The sequence below is a fragment of the Entelurus aequoreus genome, linkage group LG16 (genome assembly GCF_033978785.1).
Source record: "Entelurus aequoreus isolate RoL-2023_Sb linkage group LG16, RoL_Eaeq_v1.1, whole genome shotgun sequence".
NCBI classification, from domain to species: Eukaryota; Metazoa; Chordata; class Actinopteri; order Syngnathiformes; family Syngnathidae; genus Entelurus; species Entelurus aequoreus.
Window position 1 is genome coordinate 32,914,646 of NC_084746.1, and position 26,114 is coordinate 32,940,759.

Below are 26,114 nucleotides of genomic sequence, written 5' to 3' on the forward strand. Positions count from 1 at the left end.
CAGCGACCAAAAGTTGCGAACTTTATCGTCGATGTTCTCTACTAAATCCTTTCAGCAAAAATATGGCAATATCGTGAAATGATCAAGTATGACACATAGAATGGATCTGCTATCCCCGTTTAAATAAAAAAAAATTCATTTCAGTAGGCCTTTAATGGTGCCTTCACAGATGTGTAAGTTACCCATGCCTTGGGCACTAATACACCCCCATACCATCACAGATGCTGGCTTTTAGAACTTTGCGCCTATAAAAATTCGGATTGTTCTTTTCCTCTGTGGTCCAGAGGACACGACGTCCACAGTTTCCAAAAACAATTGGAAATGTGGACTCATCAGACCACAGAACATTTTTCCACTTTGCATCAGTCCATCTTAGATGAGCTTTGGCCCAGCGTGTTGTTGATAAATGGCTTTTGCTTTGCATAATAGTTTTACCTTGCACTTATAGATGTAGTGACGAACTGTGGTTACTGACAGTGGTTTTCTGAAGTGTTCCTGAGACCATCTGGTGATATCCTTTACACAATGATGTCTCTTTTTGATGCTGTGCTGTGCAGAGGGATCGAAGGTCCGTAATATCATCGCTTACGTGCAGTGATTTCTCCAGATTCCCGTTAAGTATCTTGTCTTTGCAGTCTATTCAATTGAATATAGGTTGAAAAGGATTTGCAAATTATTGTATTCTGTTTTTATTTACCATTTACACAACGTGCCAACTTCACTGGTTTGGGGTTTTATATTTCTGTCATCTGCAAGCACAAAAACAATCTGACAGTTAATAGAGAACCCCCGCCTGATCCTGTATGGATATCCTCCATGGAACCAGCGTCCTCTGCAGTGGACATTTTTGGGGGTATTTTTTCCCCATCAGATTTACAAATTCTGGGTGAAAAATAATCACAAATGTCCATTGTGGAGGACGCCGGTTGTTTGACTTTCCTTTACAGAGTCTATTGTCTCCTTGTTTGTGTTTGTGTGCTCGCCGCCTTGCAGACATCTACAGACGTGTCCTGGGGGCCTGCAGGATCACATTCCATCGAAGAGGCCCCAGGGAGCAGTGTGGCTTTCTCCCGAGCACTTGGCTCGGTGTGGGTCGCTCAGCTCAAAAAAATAAAAACTCCACCCATTTCACCCCCCCCAAAAAACCCCTCCCGGCCCAAGCCCCCGCCAAAACTACAAAGATCCCCCCTCCCCCGCTCCCCTCCCTGCCCTGCCTCCATTAGCCGCAGATACAGCATCCACCGCCGGCATGCTTTAATAACCAAACAGGATTATGGGCCCTGCCTGGGGACAAGCTGCCAGGGACGGAGCATGCTCAGTGTCTCGCTGCGATCTCTCTCTCTCTTTGCACTCACTTCAGAGATGGTTTTTTGTTGTTTTGTCTTTTGGAGACGTCCTCAGACGCTGTCCAGATCTGTGTAATCTACTCAAATATACCTCGCTTTCCTTAGTAATTCATATTGGAACTCTACTTCAGAAAAGTCAATGGAAACCATTTTCAAATGTTGATTGAAAACATTACCGTACCTTATTATTCAACATAAACTAATTACGTCATATTTTAATTTGAATTCTAGCCAAAAACGTATGTGCTGTTTTTTAAAGAACCACTGCAAAAATGCTTGTCAAAGACCCCCTTCTGTTTTTAAGGATCTACAAAAAACAATAGCCAAAGATCCTCTATTTGCCAGAAGGGCTCGGCTGTTTTTAAGCAGGGAGCGCAAATAGCACAACCGCAGATCACATCTATATCACAGCAGGTTTCTGCTGTTTTTAAGGACCTCGTCAAAGATCTCGGTCTGCTGTTTTTAACGATCTACAGCATGAACGGTAGTCAAAGATCTTCTTTATCAGGAATGTCAAACTCGTTTTCATTGAGGGCCACATCGCAGTTATGGCTGCCATCAGAGGGCCGCTTGTAACGGAATAATGTATGAATTTGCCTTTGAATTTCATTATTAATTATATAAATTGTTTTAAGTAGACTGTCGATTTTACAGTAAAAACTTTACATTTACAAAATTTCACTGTAAAATATTGTTTTTAAATTTTTTACAACATTTTACGGTAAATGGAAAAACAGTACCACTGTTTTGGGGGGGGGGGGTTCACGGAAAAAGCTGGCAGCTTACCGTAGTTGCCATAATGTTTGTGTTAAATATACGTTGGTTTTTACTACATTATAATGTTCATGGAAAAACACTACAAGTTATTTTTTCATTCTGGCAACTTAGCAGCCAGTTTTTCTACCGTAAAACCAAATGTACCGTCTTTCCATTTACAGTAATACACCGTTAAAAACAACAACCGTAGATTTTACAGTCAAAAACTGGCAGCTCAGTCAACAGAATTTTAACGCCTACATTTTTTAGTTTTTTTCAATTTACAGTAATATGCTGTAAAGAACAACGTAAAATGTGTTATTTTTAATAATTTGATGGGTAGTTTGCTGTAAAGTTAAGTATTTCTATTTATTTTATTTAGACAAAAAATGTTTGGAAAGTATGATAATATATTGTAATGTTTGTTGCAAAATTGGATACTGTAAAAGTTTATAAGGTATGCAAATTCAAGCAGTACATATATTTTGTCTGTCAAAATGAAACCAATCAATTACATTTAGTGAGAAAATATGAAGTACTTTATTGACACATTCAATTTCCAGGTGTTTGCGGGCCAGATAAAATGATGTCGCTGGCCAGATGTGGCCCCCGGGCTTTGAGTTTGACACCTGTGTTCTATATCATCCTCAGAACCTGAGTTCTCTGTAGTGGACATTTGTGTTTGTTCTGTTTAATGCCCACTGCAGAGAATGATAGCTCTCAAGAGGATGTCACAATAGCATTGTTCTGTTTTTAAAGATATACTGGAACAACATGCTAGTCAAAGAGCTTTTAAAGGATAATTGCCCACTACTGTTTTAAAGTATCTACTACAAAAATGCTCTCAAATTTCCCTCCGGTATGATGTCACTAATGGACCTGATTTAGCCCACGGGGCGCCAGTTGGTTAGTTTTAATTTATTTCGAACATGCATTCAGTTACAATATGGTCCATCACATATATCCAGTTTCTCAGTACCACGTGTCCGAAAAGGAGTAGGAAGAAGCAGTTTATTTTCAAAACACTTTCTAACACATTTGTTCACTTCCTGTGCTCAATATTAACGCCAAACAAATCAAATAAATAAATAATCAATGAAGTTGTCATGAATAATATTGTTTATTCATTTATTCTATTATTTATATTAGCTTCTGTGTGTTTTATCCGAAACAAAATGAGGTCATGTAACTTTAAGTCCTTTGGAACTTTACAAATGTGGTCTATATTGGAAATTGAACATTTTTGGTCCTAGTATTGATCCCTGGGGTACGCCGTAAGATATATTTAGCGTGGTAGACCTGTGTTAAAGTTAAAGACCAACCCGCTGATGTCATTCCATTCTAATTTGTTAATTAATATATATTGATTTATTGGTTAAAATGCTTATGATAAGTCTATAAACACTGCAGCTGCACACTGCTCACCAACAATTGCATCGGTAATCTTTTTTGTTCTTTCGATTAAGTCATCGATGTTGAGATCTTACCTCTGTATCCAGTTTTATTTTAGAATTTTGCCAATCTGTCTGCCTAAAGGGCCTAGAGAACTGGTGTCAAACTGAAGGCCCGAGGGCCGTATCTGGCCCGTCACATCATTTTATATGACCCGCGAACGCCTAGGAAAATATGCATCAATGAAGTACCTAATCTTTTCGTACTAAATGTATTTGTTCTTTTCATTTTGACAAAAAAAGATATACTGTATATGCACTGCATGAAATTGCATACCTTTTTAAATGTTAATATTATGCAATATTGCAACAAACAATACATCACCATAGTTTCCACACATTTTTATTTGTTAAAATAAAAACAAATACTTCAATATCTGCTTGACTTATCAAAGGAAGTTATTTATCAAATTGTACACTGTAAAAAGGACAATAGGATGTTAAAATGACAATGTTTTTCTACAGCATATTCAACTGAAAACTTAAAATTGAGAAAAACTCTACCACTGTTTTTACTATAAAATGCATGCTGCCTTTTTTTTTTTTACTGTAAAATCTACGGTTGTTGTTACTGTAAATGGCAAAATGGTACCACAGTTATTTTACGGTAACAATCTGGCAGCTCAGTTGCCAGAATTAAAAAATAACAGTGGTACTGTTTTTCTATTTAGAGTAAAATGTTGAACAAACTACCTTAAATTTTACAGTAAGATTCTGGCAACTAAGCTGCTGGTATTTTACCGTAAAATAACTGTGGTACCATTTTAAAATGGTAAATAAACAGTGGGTACTGTTTTCCATCTACAGTAATATAATGTTTTTAAAAATCTGTAGATTTTGCATTTAAAAAAAATGGTGACCAGAATTTCAATGTGAAAAAAACAGATTTTTTTTTTCCACAGTGTGCGTAAAAAATATATTTAATAATAAAATTCATAGGCAAATTCCTTAAATAATTTAATGTTAAATGCGACCCTCTGATGGCAGCCATAACTGCGATGTGGCCCTCAATAAAAACGAGTTTGACACCCCTGGCCTAGACGGTATCTTGTGACTGCTTTGATATGTTGTGATGTGACTAACCAGCTGTTCTTACCTGGACAGAGTTAAGGTGGCAGTAGCCGTTGAGCGGGAAGCGGATGACGTGCGTGGAGTCATGGTTCCAGCTGGCGTTGACCGAGTTGCACATGACGTCGCCGATCTCGGGGAAGACGTCCTCTATCAGCGCCTTGTCGCCGCTCAGCGTGATTCTCTCGCCCAGGTCGGGCGCCACGCGCACCACCACGCACTCGCAGGGACGTGACACCCGGCCCAGCTCCTGGTCCTGGCGCCAGCGCTCCAGCTCGGAGAGCATGGGTTGCAGCTGGAAGTATCTGGCCTCCTCGTACAGCAGACTGTAGTCCTTGGAGAGAAGGACGAAAGGCACGAGGACAAGTGAGTGATTGTTATTGTCAGTCATCTTGGGTCAACACTGAGTTAAAGGCCTACTGAAACCCACTACTACCGACCACGCAGTCTGATAGTTTATATATCAATGATGAAATCTTAACATTGCAACACATGCCAATACGGCCGGGTTAACTTTTTAAAGTGCAATTTTTAATTTCCCGCTAAACTTCCGGTTGAAAACGTCTTTGGAAGATGACGTATGCGCATGACGTCAATGGTTGAAACGGAAGTATTCGGACACATTGTATCCAATACAAAAAGCTCGGTTTTCATCGCAAAATTCCACAGTATTCTGGACATCTGTGTTGGTGAATCTTTTGCAATTTGTTTAATGAACAATGAAGACTGCAAAGAAGAAAGCTTTAGGTGTGATCGGTGTATTAGCGGATGGTTGCAGCAACACAACCAGGAGGACTTTGACTTGGATAGCAGACGCGCTATCCGACGCTAGCCGCCGACCGCATCTATGATCGGGTGAAGTCCTTCGTCGCTCCGTCGATCGCTGGAACGCAGGTGAGCACGGGTGTTGATGAGCAGATGAGGGCTGGCTGGCGTAGGTGGATAGCTAATGTTTTTAGCATAGCTCTGTGAGGTCCCGTTGCTAAGTTAGCTTCAATGGCGTCGTTAGCAACAGCATTGTTAAGCTTCGCCAGGCTGGAAAGCATTAACCGTGTAGTTACATGTCCATGGTTTAATAGTATTGTTGATTTTCTGTCTATCCTTCCAGTCAGGGGTTTATTTCTTTTGTTTCTATCTGCAGTTAAGCCCGATGCTATCACGTTAGCTGCGTAGCTAAAGTGCTTCGCCGATGTATTGTCGTGGTGATAAAAGTCACTGTGAATGTCCATTTCGCGTTCTCGACTCTCATTTTCAAGAGGATATAGTATCCGAGGTGGTTTAAAATACAAATCCGTCATCCACAATAGAAAAAGGAGAGAGTGTGGAATCCAATGAACCAGCTTGTACCTAAGTTACGGTCAGAGCGAAAAAAGATGCATCCTGCACTGCACTCTAGTCCTTCACTCTCACGTTCCTCATCCACGAATCTTTCATCCTGGCTCAAATTAATGGGGTAATCGTCGCTTTCTCGGTCCGAATCGCTCTCGCTGCTGTTGTAAACTGGGGAAATGTGAGGAGCCTTTTAACTGGTGACGTCACGCTACTTCCGGTACAGGCAAGGCTTTTTTTTATCAGCGACCAAAAGTTGCGAACTTTATCGTCGATGTTCTCTACTAAATCCTTTCAGCAAAAATATGGCAATATCGCGAAATGATCAAGTATGACACATAGAATGGATCTGCTATCCCCGTTTAAATAAAAAAAATTCATTTCAGTAGGCCTGTAATGTCCTGTCTTATCCCCATCCTCATCCTTATGTCCATTTTCTGGAACACATTAAAAGTGTCCGGCTGAGATTTTAGTCTGCACGTATTCTTACGGTTTTTGTGTTTAGTCCAACCAGCATGGCCTGTCGTCAACAGCTCTTTTTAGTCTGTGTTCATGCAGTCAATGCCCGGTCTTACATTAGATGTCAATAACGAGTGTGCACACATTGCTCCCAGGTTGTTTACAGTAGCATACAAGCATTGCATATGGCGAGTACATTGAATTTCTTAAATGAAGTACCGTATTTTTCAGACTATAAGGCGCACTTAAAATCCTTTCATTTTCTCAAAACTCGACAGTGCGCCTTATATCCCGGTGCGCCTAATGTACGGAATAATTTTGGTTGTGCTTACCGACCTCGAAGCTATTTTATTTGGTAAATGGTGAAATGATAAGTGTGACCAGTAGATGGCCTTCACACATAAGCGATACATGTAGACTGCAATATGACTCAAGTAAACAAAACCAAAATTTTTATGTTCCATTGAAATTTTGAACATTACACACGGCGCTCAAAAATCTATCAAACTGTTTTAGTATGACTTTGGTAAGCTATGAAGCCGCACCGCTTGATTGATTATACTGTGCTTCAACATACGAGTATTATTATGGTGTGTGTATAAGGTAAGACATATTATCTGGCGTTTTGTTTCGCAATATTATGCAAAAACAACTTTTCTTACCTTCTGGTACCTGCTGATCTGTATTTGGGATCTGCATAAGTCCTAAAAAATGTGTGCGCGTCCGCCTTTGTAATCCGTGTCGACTGCGTTGTCGATAAGCGTCTTATTTTTGTCTATCTTCTTGTTATGGGACATTCATCCTACGCTGTTGCCATTTCTAATATAAAGTAGTGTAAAGTTCTTACTTGTATCTGTCGGTAAACTCGCCATGAAAGCACTAAAACATAGCGTCGTGAGTTTACATTATTCAACCAAGGAACTTTAGTTATTAGAGAGTTCCGTCGGACGGTTTTTCACGGGACACATTTCCAGCGTTGTTATTGCAGTAGTTATGCTGCGCCGTTATAGTTTTCAGTAAAGTCTGAATGTCATTAAGTTAGCTCCATCTTTTGACACTTCTTCCACTCCCGTCCTTGCACGCTACACCGCTACAACAAAGATGACGGGGAGAAGACGCTGTCGAAGGTGAGCCACGTAAATAAGACCGCCCACAAAACGACGCATCCTGAAGCGACTGTCAGAAAGCGGCTTGAAGATGATCTGTAAAACATAATCCATGCAACATTTTGACCAAAGAACCACCATTACATGTTATGTAGACCACAAGGAAGTGTTTTACATTTAGACATTTGTTTTATTATATTACCCTTTTAATGCGCCTTATAATCCGGTGTGCCTTTTGTATGGAAAAAAACCCGACTAGACCCGCTCATCGGCAGTGCGCTTTATAATCCGGTGCGCTATATGGTCCGGAAAATACGGTAATAATGTTATAGGAGCCAAAGATCTATCTATTATAAACTGGAATTATTATATTTAATAATCTTCTATATGCCTAAAGCACTCTGCTATGTTTAAAGAGCTAATATACCACAGATCCTCTATGATAGGAGAACTCTGCTGCTTTTTTTTTTAAAGGATCTACTGCCAAAGATGTACCATAAGATCCCCGGTATAACCGTAGCCCTCTGCTTTTTTTTAAGGATTTACTGGAATAATGTTTACCAGAAAGCCTCTTTATAACAAGGGCACTCCAGTGTTTAGAAGAATCTACTGCAAAAAGGTTGTATAGCCAAATAACTGTTTGACAAAAGGTACCATGCTGTTTTTAAAACAAGGGGATGGGTCAAATGCAGAGGACAAATTTCACCACACCTAGTATGTGCGTGACAATCATTGGTACTTTAACTTTGACTTAAGAATCTGCAGCACAAAGGCTAGACAAATAGCCTCTGCTGTTTTTGGGGATATGCTGCAAAACATGTACGGACAAGAGCATGCTACTATTTTTAATGATTTATTGAAAAAATGTTAACCAGAAAGCCTCTTTATAACAGGGGAACTCTGCTCTTTTTAGGAACCTTCTGCAAAAACTTGCAGCCAAAGATCCTCTTTTTGACAAAAGCACCATGCTGTTTTAAAGATCTACTACTTCAATGCAAGTCTAACATCCACTACATAATAGAACTGCTGTTTTTAGGAATCTACTGCAAAAACTTGCAGCCAAAGATCTTCTTTTTGACAAAAGTACCATGCTGTTTTTAAAGATCTACTGCATCAATGCAAGTCTAACATCCACTACATAAAAGAACTGCTGTTTTTAGGAATCTACTGCAAAAACTTGCAGCCAAAGATCTTCTTTTTGACAAAAGTACCATGCTGTTTTTAAAGATCTACTGCATCAATGCAAGATGCTCTACATAACAGAACTGCTGTTTTTAGGGATCTTCTGCAAAAAAAATGTAGCCTAAAATCCTCTTCATGACAGAGAACATCTGCTGTTTGTAAGGATATACTACAACAATGATAGTCTAAGATCCTCTAAATAATAAAACTGCTGTTTTTAAAGATCTCTCTAAAAAACAGTAGAGGCCCTCTGCTGTATTTTGAGTATCCATTGAAACAATTGTAGTTTAAAATCCTCTGTATAATAATATAACTTCTGTTTTAAGGCTCTTCTGCAAAAAAGGGAAGAAAAAAAATCAGCTTTTTAAAAGAGCGCTCTGATTTTTGTAGGGCAGTGCTAGTTAAATATCCTCTTTATCAGACCTGGGCAAAATACGGCCCACGGGCCACATGCGGCTCGTTAAGATTTTCAATCCGGCCCGCCGGACGTTCAACATTATTTTTTCAGACCTTTAACATCAAACCTGTAGCCGCCATTATGCTGTGCAGTGTTGTTTTTAAATGACCGTCAGTCTTGAACTATAGAAAGTATTTCAATGGTTGAAATCTGCGCTTTTGGGTGTTATACAAGTTATTACGGTAATCTAGGTCACAGCAGCTCAGACCAACAACAAACCAGAGTGGGCGGGGTTTGTTTCAGAGCAGCCAGCCCAAAATGCATGTGTCAGAAACAGATTTTTACATGATAATATATCATATTGTAGGTGTGTATTACCCTTTGCCATCATAGTTTGCTATTTTTTACATTTTTGTTGTTTTGCTTGATTGTAAAAGATCGAGGAGCTGGTCTGAGAAATAAAAGAGGAGCAATGTTCATATGTTGTTAATATTCAGTGTTTTATTGTTCATAGTTAATATTGTAAATCCCACTTTATTTTATTGTACATTTTGGGTGTCCCAGTCGGTAATAAACTGTAAAATTCCATTCCGTTTTTTTGAGGTGGTCTGTCGTAACGTTTTTAGAACTCTACTGGACATTGTGACTTTTGGTATTAGTGTTCCTGAAAAAAAGGGACCCAAACACACACTGTACAGCAGATTTTTACAGCTAAATGTGTACATATAATCTCTACACACATACACCTTGGCCCCCCCCCAGACACATTTTTTTCTCTCAATGTGGCCCCCGAGTAAAAATATTTGCCTAGCTCTGCTGTATATTCTTGTAACACGGCTGTATTGAAGCACCAACTACAAAAACAACCGCCAAAGATCCTCAACATGACAGGATTACTGTGCTGTTTTCGAAAAGCCTACAAAAAGGCTTTTTTTTTTTTTTTTTTTTGTGGCTGCTGGGCCTCAAACGCACCACATTGAAGTTTGGTCCCTTAGCGGGAACGTGGCCTTTGCTGCAATTTGGGCCTGTCTTTGCTTATTTTAGCTGACATACTTTCCACTGATGGAGCCTCGCTGTGGATAATCTATCAGATGATGTGCTTCTTTGTTTTCTCCCGGGGGGCAAGTCAAGTAATTACTGACTAAATGGTACATACGAGTTAAATGGTAGGAATACTAATGGGTCGCATGTCGCGCAATTCGCCGCTGCGACCGAATGCGGCGCGTAGCAATATTTATTATTTCAATGACGGTTTATCTGTTTCTCTTTAATATCTTTCATCTTGCTCGGAAGACCTCTGCTATTTTTCCGGCAGCGTCTCCTGTATGGACTGAGAGTAACCGCCAGCCTTGCATTGTGTGACTTGTAGAAGCGCTGACTGGCTGATGACACTCTCTTACTTTGAAGTCGTCCGGGATGAGCAGCTTGGACGTCCTGAGGAAGTTGAGGATGTAGCGGAACATGTGTCCGTCCCTGTCTATGAAGTAGTGCTGCTTCAGGCTGTCCAGGACTATGGGCTCTGTGCCATCAAAGAGACGACCGATCCTGCGCACACACAGCGAAAGGGGAGGGGGTGGGTGGTTGCGTCAACGACTATTTGAGCGGCGCTGATGCACAGCTACTATAGTGATGCGGACAAAAAAGACAAGGAAAGGAAAGAAAGAGATTTGAAGAGGTCAGGGCCAGCTGGTCGCGCTCTGCCCGAGGCGGGAAGAGTGCCAGTCACCCTCTGGCACACGGCCTGCAGCGACCTCCCAGCCTCCAGATGGCCCCACATGCCCTTTGGCCTTTTACTGCTGCTGTGACATCTGTCAAAACAACCAAGTCGCCTTTGTCTGCACGCTGCATTCTGCACATTTGGGGTAGAACAACCTGATCCAAAAAACTGCTTCTTTCACGTGGAAATAATTAATCACGTCTTGAAACAATTGAGACAAAGCGGGGCGCAGTACTTGGCGACAACCAGCAGAGGCACTGTTGTTTAGTCTCAGCGAGTCCGCTCGTAAAGAAGAACAGCTAAGCTATGGCACAACTCCTATGGGTCGCTACTTGGTGTGACACTGGCATGGAAATAGGAGTTCAGAACATTTAGAGATTCTAACAGATAAAAAGACATTCGCGTGGAATCAATTACCGGTAATGTTGATTAGTTGTGCCTGAAAGAAATTGAGGAAAATAAAATGTAGTTGTTAGCTACAACTATCAACTTGGTAGGCAGAATTGACGTAGAAACAGGAGTCCAGAACATTCTGAGATACTTCCAAGTCTTTAAAATGTAGGCTCGCTGAAACTACGACACTTGCATGGAAACAGGAGTCCAGAACATTTAGCAAGGGATTCTAGCACCCGTTTACAAATAATATGCATAGTAAAATTTACAAAAGTAAACCTCAAATAGGCCCTGCGATGAGGTGGCGACTTGTCCAGGGTGTACCCCGCCTTCCGCCCGATTGTAGCTGAGATAGGCTCCAGCGCCCCCCGCGACCCCGAAGGGAATAAGCGGTAGAAAATGGATGGATGGATGGAACCTCAAATAGAGTGCTCTACTTAGCTGCTACAAAACAAAAAGCAATGAAACAGCTAAATGTAACACTTGCACGGAAACAAGAGCTCAGAACAGTCAGCAACACTTTCAGGTCTTTCAAATGAATATGAAAAAAGAATCAACTAATCAATGAAGCAATCCTTAATGAGACTGTCAATTGCATGGAATCGATCACTGAGGCAAAATGGAGTGCACTACCTGGCTGCAACCAGCAGAGGCGCTGTCTTTAAATGCTGCATTCACACTGACTATGTTTACACTGCAGGTCAAAGTGGTCACAAATCAGATTTTTTCCAGCAGACTGTTTGGATTAAAAGTAAAATGAGATCTTGCTCAGACTCCAGTAAAAAGGCGCACAGGCTCCAATGTCACTTGCATGGACGGTTCGATAAAGTAAAAATAAAGGAAGTTGACTGGATTCCGTAAATCAATAAGGAAGTTGCTACTAATGCTACAAAATAAAAGTCGTCACATTTTAAAAGTGAGGTTTGAGGATATAATAAAGTAATATAATGTATGTATATATATATATATATAGACACTTGTGATTTAGGGCTATATAAATAAACATTGATTGATTGATTGATATATATATATATATATATATATATATATATATATATATATATATATATATATATATATATATATATATATATATATATATTTATATGAGCTTCAAGAGGTAGTCACCTGAAATGGTTTTCACTTCACAGGTGTGCTTGAAGCTCATTGAGAGAATGCCAAGAGTCTGCTTTAATCGGAGCAAAGGGTGGCTATTTTGAAGAAACTAAAATATAAAACATGTTTTCAGTTATTTCACCTTTTTTTCGTGAAGTACATAACTCCACATGTGTTCATTCATAGCTTTGATGCATTCAGTGACAATCTACTATGTAAATAGTCATGAAAATAAAGAAAATGTTTTGAATGAGGAGAAGGTGGGTCCAAACTTTTGGCCTATACTGTATTTATATACGGTACTTGATTCCGAAGAAATATTTGCTTACATATGAGTTGAAAAATAAATCTCACGTAGTGTCCTCGACTTAACAGCCATAAAAATATTAGAACGCTCCCAAAAATATTACACGATATACATCCATTCATACATTACTTTACTTTCACGTAAAAAACCCCACAATATTTTAAGGTGTTGCGACTTTTATTTAATTTTGTAGTAGTAGCGACTTCCTCCCGGTCAACTTCCTTTGTTTTCACTTTATCGAAGTGCGCATGCAAGTGACGTCCAGGCCACATTGGGGCCTGTGTGTGTTTACACTGGAGTCAGATGAAAATTACATTTTACTTCAGTCAGCTGGAAAAAATCGGATTAAAAAACATCCGATTTGGGCCACTTTAGCTTGCAGTGTAAACGCATTCTTTTATCCTTCACTATATGGACATTGTGCATCAGGATAGTCAAATACCTCTCTGTATGGGGACATATTTTATTGTTGCACACATTGTTACATTATTGCATGTTGGAAACTCACCTTGATTCTGGGAATTTGGTGAGGGTGGCCAGGCTGCTGGTGTACATGTGTCCCCCCACGTCGATATGCACGGGGGCGTTGGACTTTGTGAGCTGTGCCGGCGTGGGGATGCCCTGGTTGCTCAGGGGGGACACTGGCGACCGGGTGATCATTGGCCTGGACATGCTGGAGCGATTATCCTGATTGGGGACAAGAGAGAGAGAAAATATGATTACTGTATAGTTTTCCCTGCAGCTCGACCTTGACCTGAATGCTGCCTTGAATCTGCACCTGCAGGCCATAAACTCCAAAAAAAATTAATTTGGGGGAAGCTGTAATAATAGCCTGCCCTTAACCCAGGGGTGTCAAACTCCATTTTAGATCAGGGGCCACATGGAGAAAAATGCACTCCCAAGTGGGCCAGACTGGTAAAATCATGGCACGATAACTTAAAAATAAAGACAACTTCAGATTGCCATACAGAACTCATCACTGTCATTTATACACCCAGCTCAACTGGCTCTATCCTGACCCACTGGTTTCTATTTATTTTCAAATGTTTTTATTTTAATCTACCAGCATATTTGAAATGTTTTCTTGTGCCCTTTACATCATCCTGCACTCTAAGACACTCTCAATATCCTACATTTACTGTCCCTACTGTGCGTAAAGAGCTGGCCCGGAGGTCCTTTTCTTTTAGTGCCCCCTTTGACTGGAATCATCTGCCTGTCTCTCTGAGGTCTTTATCAACCATTGGTCCCTTCAAAATGTCTCTTTTTGTTTATCTTTAAACTGAATGCCACTGTGTGTAGTATGCCCTTGGTTGGTATTTAATTTAATAATACTATATTTATTTTACTGCATTATGTTATTCTATTGTAAATATTGTACATTTTGAGAGTTGTGTGAGCTGAGAGGTTTATGAGCAAAATCGTCTTTAATGATTGTCTGTAATTGTTTGTTGTGTAAATTGTCCTTTGTTGTATTGTATTGTTAATTTTAAATGTCTTTGGTCCCCCTTGAAAACGAGATGCTGCATCTCAAGGGGTTTTCCATTAATACATTCAAAGATTGTTTTCTTTGTTTAAAAATAGAACAAGCACATTCTGACAATGTACAAATCATAATACTGTTTTTTTTCTTTTTCTTTTTTTTACAATTGCCTGTTGCGGTTAATAGTATATATACTTTGAATGTTGTCTGTCTATCTGTGTTGGCCCTGCGATGAGGTGGCGACTTGATCAGGGTGTACCCCGCCTTCCGCCCGAATGCAGCTGAGATAGGCTCCAGCACCCCCCGCGGCCCCGAACGGAAAAAGCGGTAGAAAATAGCTGGATGGATACTTTATTTGTCGTTATTTATATTTTCTGAATTAATTATGTGATAATGTTCATTAGTCAACTTATTGGTGTTGATTTTCAATCCATCAAGATGAAAAAATGATCGAAATCAAATTACAGTATGTTATTTATGTAGTTTGGTCATTTTCCTCGACTGATGTACTTAACATCATGTGGTTTATTTTGTACATATGTAGCATCATCTACAACAGGGGTGTCCAAAGTGCGGCCCGGGGGCCATTTGCGGCCCGCAGCTCGGTTTTTATCGGCCCGCGACACATTCTATAGACAAACTAAACACGTCCCAAATTAGAACAAAAAACTATGAAAAATGAAACGGGAACAAATCCCCCAAAAATGGAACCTGAAAACCAAAATGGCCGACAACCTTACTGTACAAGGTCTTTGATGATTTCCGTGTGTCCTGTCATGACAAAGTGTACACATTTCTTGTGAGACATGATATGTTTTTGAGTGTACTAAAGCTCTTAAAAGTGTTTCAATTGACGGTATAGCAATATTAGTAAATACAAGCTAACTTTCGAGCACAGTTAACATAAATACGAATAAAATCATTATTAAAATCATTAATTATTTTATTGCTTTGTTATCTATAACACAAAGCTAAGATGTTGAAGTTTTTTTCAAATGTCAGCATATGTTCACCTACATTGTTTTGGTTGGAGTATTTTTCATATACAAAATGTATAAAAGTGGCCCTCGCATTCCTTCAATTATTCTCTATGTGGCCCTCGCTGGAAAATGTTTGGACACCTCTGATCTACAACAAGGGTAGGGAACCTATGGCTCTCGAGCCAGATGTGGCTCTTTTGATGACTGCATCTGGCTCTCAGATAAATCTTAGCTGACATTGCTTAACACGATAAGTAATGAATAATTCCACAGTGTTAAAAATAACGTTCAAAATATAAAACATTATTTTCAAATAGATGAGGCATTTGTGGAGGTGTGTGTGCATGTCGCCATATCGTGTGTGCATGCCGCCAAATGCAAACATTGCATTTTAATCCATCCATCCGTTTTCTACCGCACCTGTTCAAGAAGTTGCATTAATGGTAAGAAGTATTTTATTTATTATTGGTTAGCTTTAGAATAACAATGTTATCAAAAATAATAAGAGACTTATACTCTAAAAATGTTGGTCTTACTTAAAAATGCACACATTAAGTTGTATTCAGTGTTAAAAAATATTACATGGCTCTCACGGAAATACATTTTCAAATATTTGGCTTTCATGGCTCTCTCAGCCAAAAAGGTTCCCGACCCCTGATCTACAAGGATACAAAGAATTGCTATTGCGACATCCAGTGGACACATTTAGAACAGCAGTTTCTTTCATTCACAAATGTTAGGTTCATTTTTATAGTTAGCAAACTCATCCCGCGGGCCGGAGAAAACCTGTACGTGGGCCTGATCCGGCCCTCGGACCGTACGTTCGACATCCCCGCCTTAACCTAAATAGACTATTTGCGGCACACACACACACGAGGAAACGGCTGCAAAAAAAAAAGTTTTTGGTCGAATCGATGTGGTTAAAAATCACGAATGAAAATGAATGGAAAGAGTGCGTTTACCTGCGCCGGCATGACGCTGGTCGGAGAGGAGGTGACCGAGTGGTCGTTTTGCTTGAGAGAGGCGGCGGGGAGCGGCTCTCCTCGCACGGCGTACATGAGCGACGTCTCGCGGCACTCCGCAGCCCGCATCGGCACGCGTTTGAGGGGCGCGTGCACCGCCTCGTCCGCGGAAGTGATTGTCCGCAGTCGCTTCCTCGCCTTCTGGTGCGTCAAGTCCATGATATCCGTCTCGTCCATCTTCTTTTGTGTTTGACGTCCTTTTGGCCGGCTAAAAGGCACCTTCTTCCGGACGCGACGAGGCGGTTGGGGAGAGCGAGGCTGTCAGGCGGAGCAGCTCGCTTGCAATGGCTGGGAGAAGTCAAAGCCCCCGACAACATTAGCATCGCAGCGCCCGCGGCTCTTTCTTCCAATCGAGGCTGTCGCTCTTTCACTGGCAGCAGGTACGACTGTCGCATTTTCACGGTCGAACCAATCCTGTTTTTACTCCTTCTTTTCCCCCCCTTTTTGTCAGAACTGGTCTGGACCCCCCACCCTCTTCTGACCTTTGCTCCCCCTTCCTGCTTCCCTCCTCTTCCAACACACACGCACACACACACACACACACACACACACACACACACACACACACACACACACACACACACACACACACACACACACACACACACACACACACACACACACACACACACACACACACACACACACACACACGTACACACACATACATGTCTTGCCTACTTTGTGTGGACCCACGTTTGGTTAGTACAGGAGTCGGCAACCTTTACCACTCAAAGAGCCATTTTGACCAGTTTCACAAATTAAAGAAAACAATGGGCGCCACAAAACTCTTTTGAAATTTAAAATGAAATAACACTGCATACAAAGGTTTTTTTTTTGCTTTGTGCTATGTATAAACCAGGGGTCTCAGACACGCGGCCCGCACTTTAATATGAGAACTTAAAGGCCTACTGAAACCCACTACTACCGACCACGCAGTCTGATAGTTTATATATCAATGATGAAATCTTAACATTGCAACACATGCCGATACGGCCGGGTTAGATTACTAAAGGCCTACTGAAATGAAATTGTTTTATTCAAACGGGGATAGCAGATCCTCTGTGTCACACTTGATCATTTCGCGATATTGCCATATTTTTGCTGAAAGGATTTAGTAGAGAACATCGACGATAAAGTTCGCAACTTTTGGTCACTGATAAAAAAAAGCCTTGCCTATACCGGAAGTAGCGTGACGTTGCAAGTTGAAAGGCTCCTCACATTTCCCCATTGTTTACACCAGCAGCGAGAGCGATTAGGACCGAGAAAGCGACGATTACCCCATTAATTTGAGCGAGGATGAATGATTTGTGGATGAGGAACGTGAGAGTGAAGGACTAGAGTGGCGAAGTTGGTAGAGTGGCTGTGCCAGCAATCGGAGTGTTGCTGGTTACTGGGGTTCAATTCCCACCTTCTACCTTCCTAGTCACGTCCGTTGTGTCCTTGGGCAAGACACTTCACCCTTTGCCTCTGATGGCTGCTGGTTAGCGCCTTGCATGGCAGCTCCCGCCATCAGTGTGTGAATGTGTGTGTGAATGGGTAAATGTGGAAGTACTGTCAAAGCGCTTTGAGTACCTTGAAGGTAGAAAAGCGCTATACAAGTATAACCCATTTATCATTATTACATAGAGTGCAGTGCAGGACGCATCTTTTTTCGCTCTGACCGTAACTTAGGTACAAGCTGGCTCATTGGATTCCACACTTTGTCATTTTTCTATTGTGGATGACGGATTTGTATTTTAAACCACCTCGGATACTATATCCTCTTGAAAATGAGAGTCGAGAACGCGAAATGGACATTCACAGTGACTTTTATCTCCACGACAATACATCGGCGAAGCACTTTAGCTACGGAGCTAACGTGATAGCATCGGGCTTAACTGCAGATAGAAACAAAAGAAATAAGCCCCTGACTGGAAGGATAGACAGAAAATCAACAATACTATTAAACCATGGACCTGTAACTACACGGTTAATGCTTTCCAGCCTGGCGAAGCTTAACAATGCTGTTGCTAATGACGCCATTGAAGCTAACTTAGCAACGGGACCTCACAGAGCTATGCTAAAAACATTAGCTATCCACCTACGCCAGCCAGCCCTCATCTGCTCATCAACACCCGTGCTCACCTGCGTTCCAGCGATCGACGGAGCGACGAAGGACTTCACCCGATCATAGATGCGGTCGGCGGCTAGCGTCGGATAGCGCGTCTGCTATCCAAATCAAAGTCCTCCTGGTTGTGTTGCTGCAGCCAGCCGCTAATACACCGATCCCATCTACAGCTTTCTTCTTTGCAGTCTTCATTGTTCATTAAACAAATTGCAAAAGATTCACCAACACAGATGTCCAGAATACTGTGGAATTTTGCGATGAAAACAGAGCTGTTTGTATTGGATACAATGGTGTCCGAATACTTCCGTTTCAACCATTGACGTCACGCGCATACGTCATCATACATAGACGTTTTCAACCCGGAAGTTTCGCGGGAAATTTAAAATTGCACTTTATAAGTTAACCCGGCCGTATTGGCATGTGTTTCAATGTTAAGATTTCATCATTGATATATAAACTATCAGACTGCGTGGTTGGTAGTAGTGGGTTTCAGTAGGCCTTTAAAGTGCAATTTTAAATTTCCCACAAAATTTCCTGCTGAAAACGTCTCGGTATGATGACGCCTGCGCGTGACGTCAGGGTTTGTAGAATACATTTTGGGACATCATTGTGGCCAGCTATTAAGTCGTCTGTTTTCATCGCGAAATTCCACAGTATTCTGGACATCTGTGTTGGTGAATCTTTTGCAATTTGTTCAATGAACAATGGAGACAGCAAAGAAGAAAGCTATAGGTGGGAAGCGGTGTATTTCGGCCGGCTGCGGCAACACAAACACGTAGCCGGTGTTTCATTGTTTACATTCCCGAAAGATGACAGTCAAGCTTTACCATTGGCCTGTGGAGAACTGGGACAACAGACTCTTACAAGGAGGACTTTGACTTGGATACGCAGACGCGGTACCGTGAGTACGCATGAGCTGCGGCTTCCAAACATTTGATCACTTGCCCGTACGTGCGTGCCGCTATGTGCATGTTACGTACGTAACTTTGGGGACTTTGGGGGAAATATATGTGCTGTATGAACTTTGGGGAGGTGAACGGTACTTTGGGCTGTGGGATTGAGTGTGTTGTGTGGGTGTTTGATTTGTATTGGCGGGTTATTGGTGGGTTATTTATATATATTTTTTTAATCAAGATGGCGGCGCTTCACGGCGGCAGCTTCTTGCGAGCGCTCCTGGAAGTGTAGACCGATTTGGCAAAAATACCCGTCAATTCAGTCAATTTCATGGCTGGCTCACAGCGTGTTCACTCCGTGATCACTTACGACCGACTTACGATTCTGGATGTGGAGAGATCGGGCCATTTTGGGCTGAAAGATGCGTGTACGGTGGACCTACTCGCTAGCTTGGGAATTCTTCGCGAGCTACATCCAGCAGTGGCCTTTGAAGCAGCGGCGTCCACTACCAGCGGAGACCGTCAACGAAAGAGACGTAAGCGGTGCGCTCGGAAGCAGAAGCGGGGATGTCGGGTGGGGCTAACAACAAAGCTAAAGGCGTTGTTGTTAGCGGGGCTAACGAAAAAGCTAAATGCTAATCCACAAAGAAGCGCTAATAAGGAGTCTGTTAAGCTAGAACTAGCCAGCGCCAGGCTGGATAATCCCTGCACACATAGCAATTCTCTTAGAATAATATACAACTCACATAATGTTTTTTCTGCGTCAGAGGTGGACATGCATTTTACTGAGGTGGCAAACAATCTAAAAATTCCTGTCATATCAATTCCTAGATATGGTCGAAATTATTTAAAGTGCACTACGCATAATAAACGTAACATTATTAATATTGCTACTACGGATACTTTCAACAAAAACTCCTCAAAACAGCCCACTACCTATAATATGGGCTTTTTAAACATAAGGTCATTGTCTTCCAAAACGTTATTAGTTAATGAAGTCATTAGAGACAACAATCTTGATGTCGTTGGTCTAGCCGAGACCTGGCTCAAATCAGACAATTTTTTTGCGCTGGGTGAGGCGTCTCCTCCTGGCTATACGGGAACGCATATTGCCCGTCCCATTAAAAGGGGTGGGGGTGTTGCACTAATATACAACAAAAACTTTAGCCTTACCTCGGACCTAAATAATAAATATAACTCGTTTGAGGTGCTTACTGTGAGGTTTGTCACACCGCTGCCTCTGCACCTGGCTGTCATCTACCGCCCCCCAGGGCCCTATTCGGACTTTATCAATGAATTTTCAGAGTTCGTTGCTGATCTAGTGACGCACGCCGACAATATGATCATAATGGGAGACTTTAACATCCATATGAATACCCCATCGGACCCTCCATGCGTGGCGCTCCAGACTATAATTGATAGCTGTGGTCTTACACAAATAATAAATGAACCCACGCATCGCAACGGTAATACGATAGATCTAGTGCTTGTCAGGGGTGTCACCACCTCCAAAGTTACGATACTCCCGTACACTAAAGTAATGTCCGATCATTACCTTATAAAATTTGAAGTTCTGACTCATTGTCAACAAACTAATAATAATAATAATAATAACTACTATAGCAGCCGCAACATTAATGCTGCCACAACGACGACTCTTACTGACCTACTGCCTTCGGTAATGGCACCATTCCCAAATTATGTGGGCTCTATTGATAACCTCACTAACAACTTTAACGACGCCCTGCGCGACACCATTGATAGTGTAGCACCGCTAAAGCTAAAAAGGGCCCCTAAAAGGCGTACCCCATGGTTTACAGAAGAAACTAAAGCCCAGAAATTATCATGTGGAAAGCTGGAACGCAAATGGCGTGCGACTAAACTTGAGGTTTTCCATCAAGCATGGAGTGATAGTTTAATAACTTACAAACGCATGCTTACCTCAGCTAAAGCTAAATATTACTCAAATCTCATCCACCTCAACAAAAATGATCCTAAATTTTTGTTTAGTACAGTAGCATCGCTAACTCAACAAGGGACTCCTCCCAGTAGCTCCACCCACTCAGCAGATGACTTTATGAATTTCTTTAATAAGAAAATTGAAATCATTAGAAAAGAGATTAAAGACAATGCATCTCAGCTACAACTGGGTTCTATTAACACAGATACGACTGTATATACGACGGACACTGCCCTCCAAAATAGTTTCTCCCTCTTTGATGAAATAACATTGGAGGAATTGTTAAAATGTGTAAATGGGACAAAACAAACAACATGTTTACTTGACCCAATTCCTGGGAAACTTATCAAGGAGCTTTTTGTTTTATTAGGTCCATCAGTGTTAAATATTATAAACTTATCACTTTCCTCTGGTACTGTTCCCCTAGCATTCAAAAAAGCGGTTATTCATCCTCTACTCAAAAGACCTAACCTCGATCCTGACCTCATGGTGAACTACCGGCCGGTATCCCACCTTCCGTTTATCTCGAAAATCCTCGAAAAAATTGTCGCACAGCAGCTAAATGAACACTTAGCGTCTAACAATCTCTGTGAACCTTTTCAATCCGGTTTCAGGGCAAATCACTCTACGGAGACATCCCTCGCAAAAATGACTAATGATCTACTGCTAACGATGGATTCTGATGCGTCATCTATGTTGCTGCTTCTTGATCTTAGCGCCGCTTTCGATACTGTTGATCATAATATTTTATTAGAGCGTATCAAAACGCGTATTGGGATGTCAGACTTAGCCTTGTCTTGGTTTAACTCTTATCTTACTGACAGGATGCAGTGTGTCTCCCATAACAATGTGACCTCGGACTATGTTAAGGTAACGTGCGGAGTTCCCCAGGGTTCGGTTCTTGGCCCTGCACTCTTTAGTATTTACATGCTGCCGCTAGGTGACATCATACGCAAATACGGTGTTAGCTTTCACTGTTATGCGGATGACACCCAACTCTACATGCCCCTAAAGCTGACCAACACGCCGGATTGTAGTCAGCTGGAGGCGTGTCTTAATGAAATTAAACAATGGATGTCCGCTAACTTTTTGCAACTCAACGCTAAGAAAACGGAAATGCTGATTATCGGTCCTGCTCAACACCGACATATATTTAATAATACCACCTTAACATTTGACAACCAAACAATTAAACAAGGCGACTCGGTAAAGAATCTAGGTATTATCTTCGACCCAACTCTCTCGTTTGAGTCACACATTAAGAGTGTTACTAAAACGGCCTTCTTTCATCTCTGTAATATCGCTAAAATTCGTTCCATTTTGTCCACAAACGATGCTGAGATCATTATCCATGCGTTCGTTACATCTCGTCTCGATTACTGTAACGTTTTATTTTCGGGCCTCCCTATGTCTAGCATTAAAAGATTACAGATGGTACAAAATGCGGCTGCTAGACTTTTGACAAAAACAAGAAAGTTTGATCATATTACGCCTATACTGGCTCACTTGCACTGGCTTCCTGTGCACCTAAGATGCGACTTTAAGGTTTTACTACTTACGTATGAAATACTACACGGTCTAGCTCCATCCTATCTTGGTGATTGTTTTGTACCATATGTCCCGGCAAGAAATCTGCGTTCAAAGAACTCCGGCTTATTAGCGATTCCCAGAGCCCCAAAAAAGTCTGCGGGCTATAGAGCGTTTTCTATTCGGGCTCCAGTACTCTGGAATGCCCGCCCGGTAACAGTTAGAGATGCTACCTCAGTAGAAGCATTTAAGTCCCATCTTAAAACTCATTTGTATACTCTAGCCTTTAAATAGACCCCCATTTTAGACCAGTTGATCTGCCGTTTCTTTTCCGAATCTGTGCCCCCCCTCTCCACGAAGGAGAGGGGGGGGCACAGATTCGTGACCAAAGATGAGGCGCTAGCTGTCCAAAGTTGGGACCCAGGGTGAACTACTCATCTGTGCATCAGTTGGGGACGTGTCTGCGCTGCTGACCTGTCTCCACTCAAGATGATCTCCTGCAGGCCCCACTATGGACCGGACTCTCACACTATTAACTAGATCCACTATGGACTGGACTCTCACAATATTATGCTATATCCACTTGACGTCCATTGCACCGGTCGCCCAGGGGAGTGGGGGTGGGGGGGACCCCACATCTGCAATCCCCTCCAAGGTTTCTCATTGTCATCCCATTGGGTTGAGTTTTTTTCTTGCCCTGATGTGGGCTTGTGCAGCCCTTTGAGACACTCATGATTTAGGGCTATATAAGTAAACTTTGATTGATTGATTGATTGAAAGGAAGAAGTATAAACTTTTTGAATCCACCCCTTTTTTTACACAGTTACTTTTAATTAATATCCAGTTTCCTCGGAACCATATTTTATCAAATTCATCTGGATCCACATAATGCAATTTGCCCAGAACTATGTGCTTACAATTATCAATATACCATAAGTCATATAAGTCATCAATACTCACATTCAAAATAAGCCTAGACATCACTATACCGAACCAGAATATTAGATTTGTACAATTTCTTAAAATGCTCAATGTTTGAACTGTGTTTGAGCTCATCACTCATTTACAACAGTAATAATATATACATGCTATACAAATATAAAAAAGCTTGTTGTGAAAAATGAGTTGGAATTTCACAAGAAAAAGGTCAGTTTCACAAGAAAAACATAATTTTACTCAACGCAAGTCAACATTTTACAAGAAAAACTGAACATTTGCACAATATCATGATACAAGTTGGAATTGTATTCATAACAGTCACAATTTTACAAGAAAAGCTTAACATTTTGGCAATGTTATGAAAAGAGTCGTAGTTTTACTCGACAAAAGTCACAATTTTATAAGAAAACTTTCAATTTAATTTTGACAGACTATGACAAATTATGACAAAAGTCATAATTTTACTCAAAAAATGTGACTATTTTACAAAAAAAATAGGGGGTTTTGTGATAAAATTCTGAATTTTATATGAAAAATGTCACCATTTTGCAGTGAGAAGTAATAATTTTACATTAAAAAAAGTAATAATTTTACAAGAAAATATTGCAATATTACAGAAACAGAAAGAATATGAGAAATTGTTCCCAATTATATAAGAAAAAAGTCGACACATTGTAATAAAAAGACTGCTTTTAGTTATTTTGTTGTTGTTGAATTGTTTGTTTGTAATTAGTTTTTAATCTTCATTATTTACTTCAAGATATTACAGTATGTCTCTATATGCATATTTTTTTATTTTTTTGAATACATTTTGGCCAAAGCGGGCGCATTTCAATTCCTTAGACACACTTGTTATACATATGTTGGCCAGAGGGGGAGCACTTCAAATTTTTACACACACTTGTTATTTCATACGTTGACCAGAGGGGGAGCATTTTTAAAACCGACACACAGTCAATTTGAAAAATCCCTCCTTTTTGGGACTTCCTTAATTTTGAACAGATAGCCCCTGTGCCGCACTTTGGGCAACCCAGCTGTAGAAGCTAACTGTTAATGACCACTATAGTCTTAGTACCGTAGTGTTTTTGTTCATCCTATGGTCACATATGGGACGCGGGTTGTCTTACGTCAGCACCGGAAGTCGTAAAATCAGCTGTTCACGTGGCGGGTTTTTTCGGGGATGAATAGGGAAGTCCTTCTTTAGCCGCCGTCTTGTTCTATCATATATTGCTGCCTTTGCACCTGTCAATGTTTACTTTTGTATGCACATTAAATCAACAAAAAATCCTGACTTAGGAGCAATAGTCACAGACTGTAGTATTTGGCTCTCTATTAGATGCAATGGTTTTCTGTATTGGGACCATGATTTTGGACCTAACTTGTTCGCCGGTCCTCATATGGAAGGTACTTTTCCCTGTTGATGTCTCAAGAAGGGTAGAAATACAAGAACACGCACACGCACACACATACACACACACACACACTGCATAAGGCTGCAATTCAGCTAACAACCAACTCATCACACACAAATCCAATCTGTGCCCCACCAGATGGCATTGTTTTTATTACCTTACATGTATTTTATATGAAATACAGAGCAGTATTCCTGTTTGTGCACTAGGGTTGTCCCGATACCTATATTTTAGTACCGGTACCAAAATGTATTTCGATACTTTTCTAAATAAAGGGGACCACAAAAAATGGCATAATTGGCTTTATTTTAACACAACATCTTAGGGTACATTAAACATACACTGTGTTGCCAAAAGTTTTTTGGCCACCTGCTTTGACTCACTTATGAACTTGAAGTGCCATCCCATTCCTAACCCATAGGGTTCAATATGATGTCGGTCCACCTTTTGCAGCTATTGCAGCTTCAACTCTTCTGAGACCATTCTCCCAAAAGCGCATTGGTGAGGTCACAGACTGATTTTGGTCGAGTCTCCATTCTAATTCATCCCAAAGGTGTTCTATCGGGTTCAGGTCAGGACTCAGTGCAGGCCAGTCAAGTTCATCCATGTCTTTATGGACCTTGCTTTGTGCACTGGTGCACAGTCATGTTGGAAGAGGAAGGGGCCCGTTCCAAACTGTTCCCACAAGGTTGGGAGCATGGAATTGTCCAAAATGTTTTGGTATCCTGGAGCATTTAAAGTTCCTTTCACTGGAACTAAGGGGCCAAGCCCAACTCCTGAAAAACAACCCACACCATAATTCCTCCTCCACCAAATTTCACACTCAGCACAATGCAGTCTGAAATGTAGCGTTCTCCTGGCAACCTCCAAACCCAGACTCGTCCATCAGATTGCCAGATAGAAAAGTGTGATTCATCAGTCCAGAGAACGTGTCTTCACTGCTCTAGAGTCCAGTGGCGACGTGCTTTACACCACTGCATCCAATGTTTTGCATTGGACTTGGTGATGCATGGCTTAGATACAGCTGCTCGACCATAAAAGCCCATTCCATGATACTTTCTGCGTACTATACGTGGGCTAATTGTAAGGTCACATGAAGTTTGGAGCTCTGTAGCAACTGACAGTGCAAAGACTTTCTGCACAATGTGCTTCAGCATCCGCTGA

At 41.1% G+C, this 26,114-nt stretch overlaps 1 protein-coding gene and 2 long non-coding RNA genes across 5 annotated transcripts in view; 2 read left to right on the forward strand and 1 right to left on the reverse strand.

The window, feature by feature from the left end:
- The window catches only part of LOC133630860 (uncharacterized), a 25,943-nt gene extending 16,372 nt beyond the window's left edge, over nt 1–9,571 (forward strand). For both annotated transcript variants that reach the window (XR_009821353.1, XR_009821352.1), the window contains 2 exons: nt 4,658–4,987; nt 8,429–9,571. This is a non-coding gene — a long non-coding RNA (uncharacterized LOC133630860). The remainder of the gene's footprint in view (nt 1–4,657; nt 4,988–8,428) is intronic.
- Nucleotides 1–26,114, reverse strand: part of kctd1 (potassium channel tetramerization domain containing 1) — a 58,790-nt gene that overhangs the window by 9,460 nt on the left and 23,216 nt on the right. Inside the window, exons 1-4 of one of the 2 annotated variants that reach the window (XM_062022672.1) lie at nt 16,050–16,565; nt 13,136–13,314; nt 10,495–10,639; nt 4,650–4,955 (exon numbers count right to left, since the gene is read on the reverse strand). In XM_062022672.1, coding sequence (XP_061878656.1) covers nt 4,650–4,955; nt 10,495–10,639; nt 13,136–13,314; nt 16,050–16,286 — 867 coding nt within the window. In that variant the 5' untranslated portion in view covers nt 16,287–16,565. Of the gene's footprint in view, nt 1–4,649; nt 4,956–10,494; nt 10,640–13,135; nt 13,315–16,049; nt 16,566–26,114 lie in introns of those variants that run through there. The other variant, XM_062022673.1, reaches the window with a different exon arrangement.
- LOC133630861 (uncharacterized) overlaps nt 15,957–26,114 on the forward strand; it is an 82,012-nt gene continuing 71,854 nt past the window's right edge. Inside the window, exon 1 of the long non-coding RNA XR_009821354.1 lies at nt 15,957–16,489. This is a non-coding gene — a long non-coding RNA (uncharacterized LOC133630861). The remainder of the gene's footprint in view (nt 16,490–26,114) is intronic.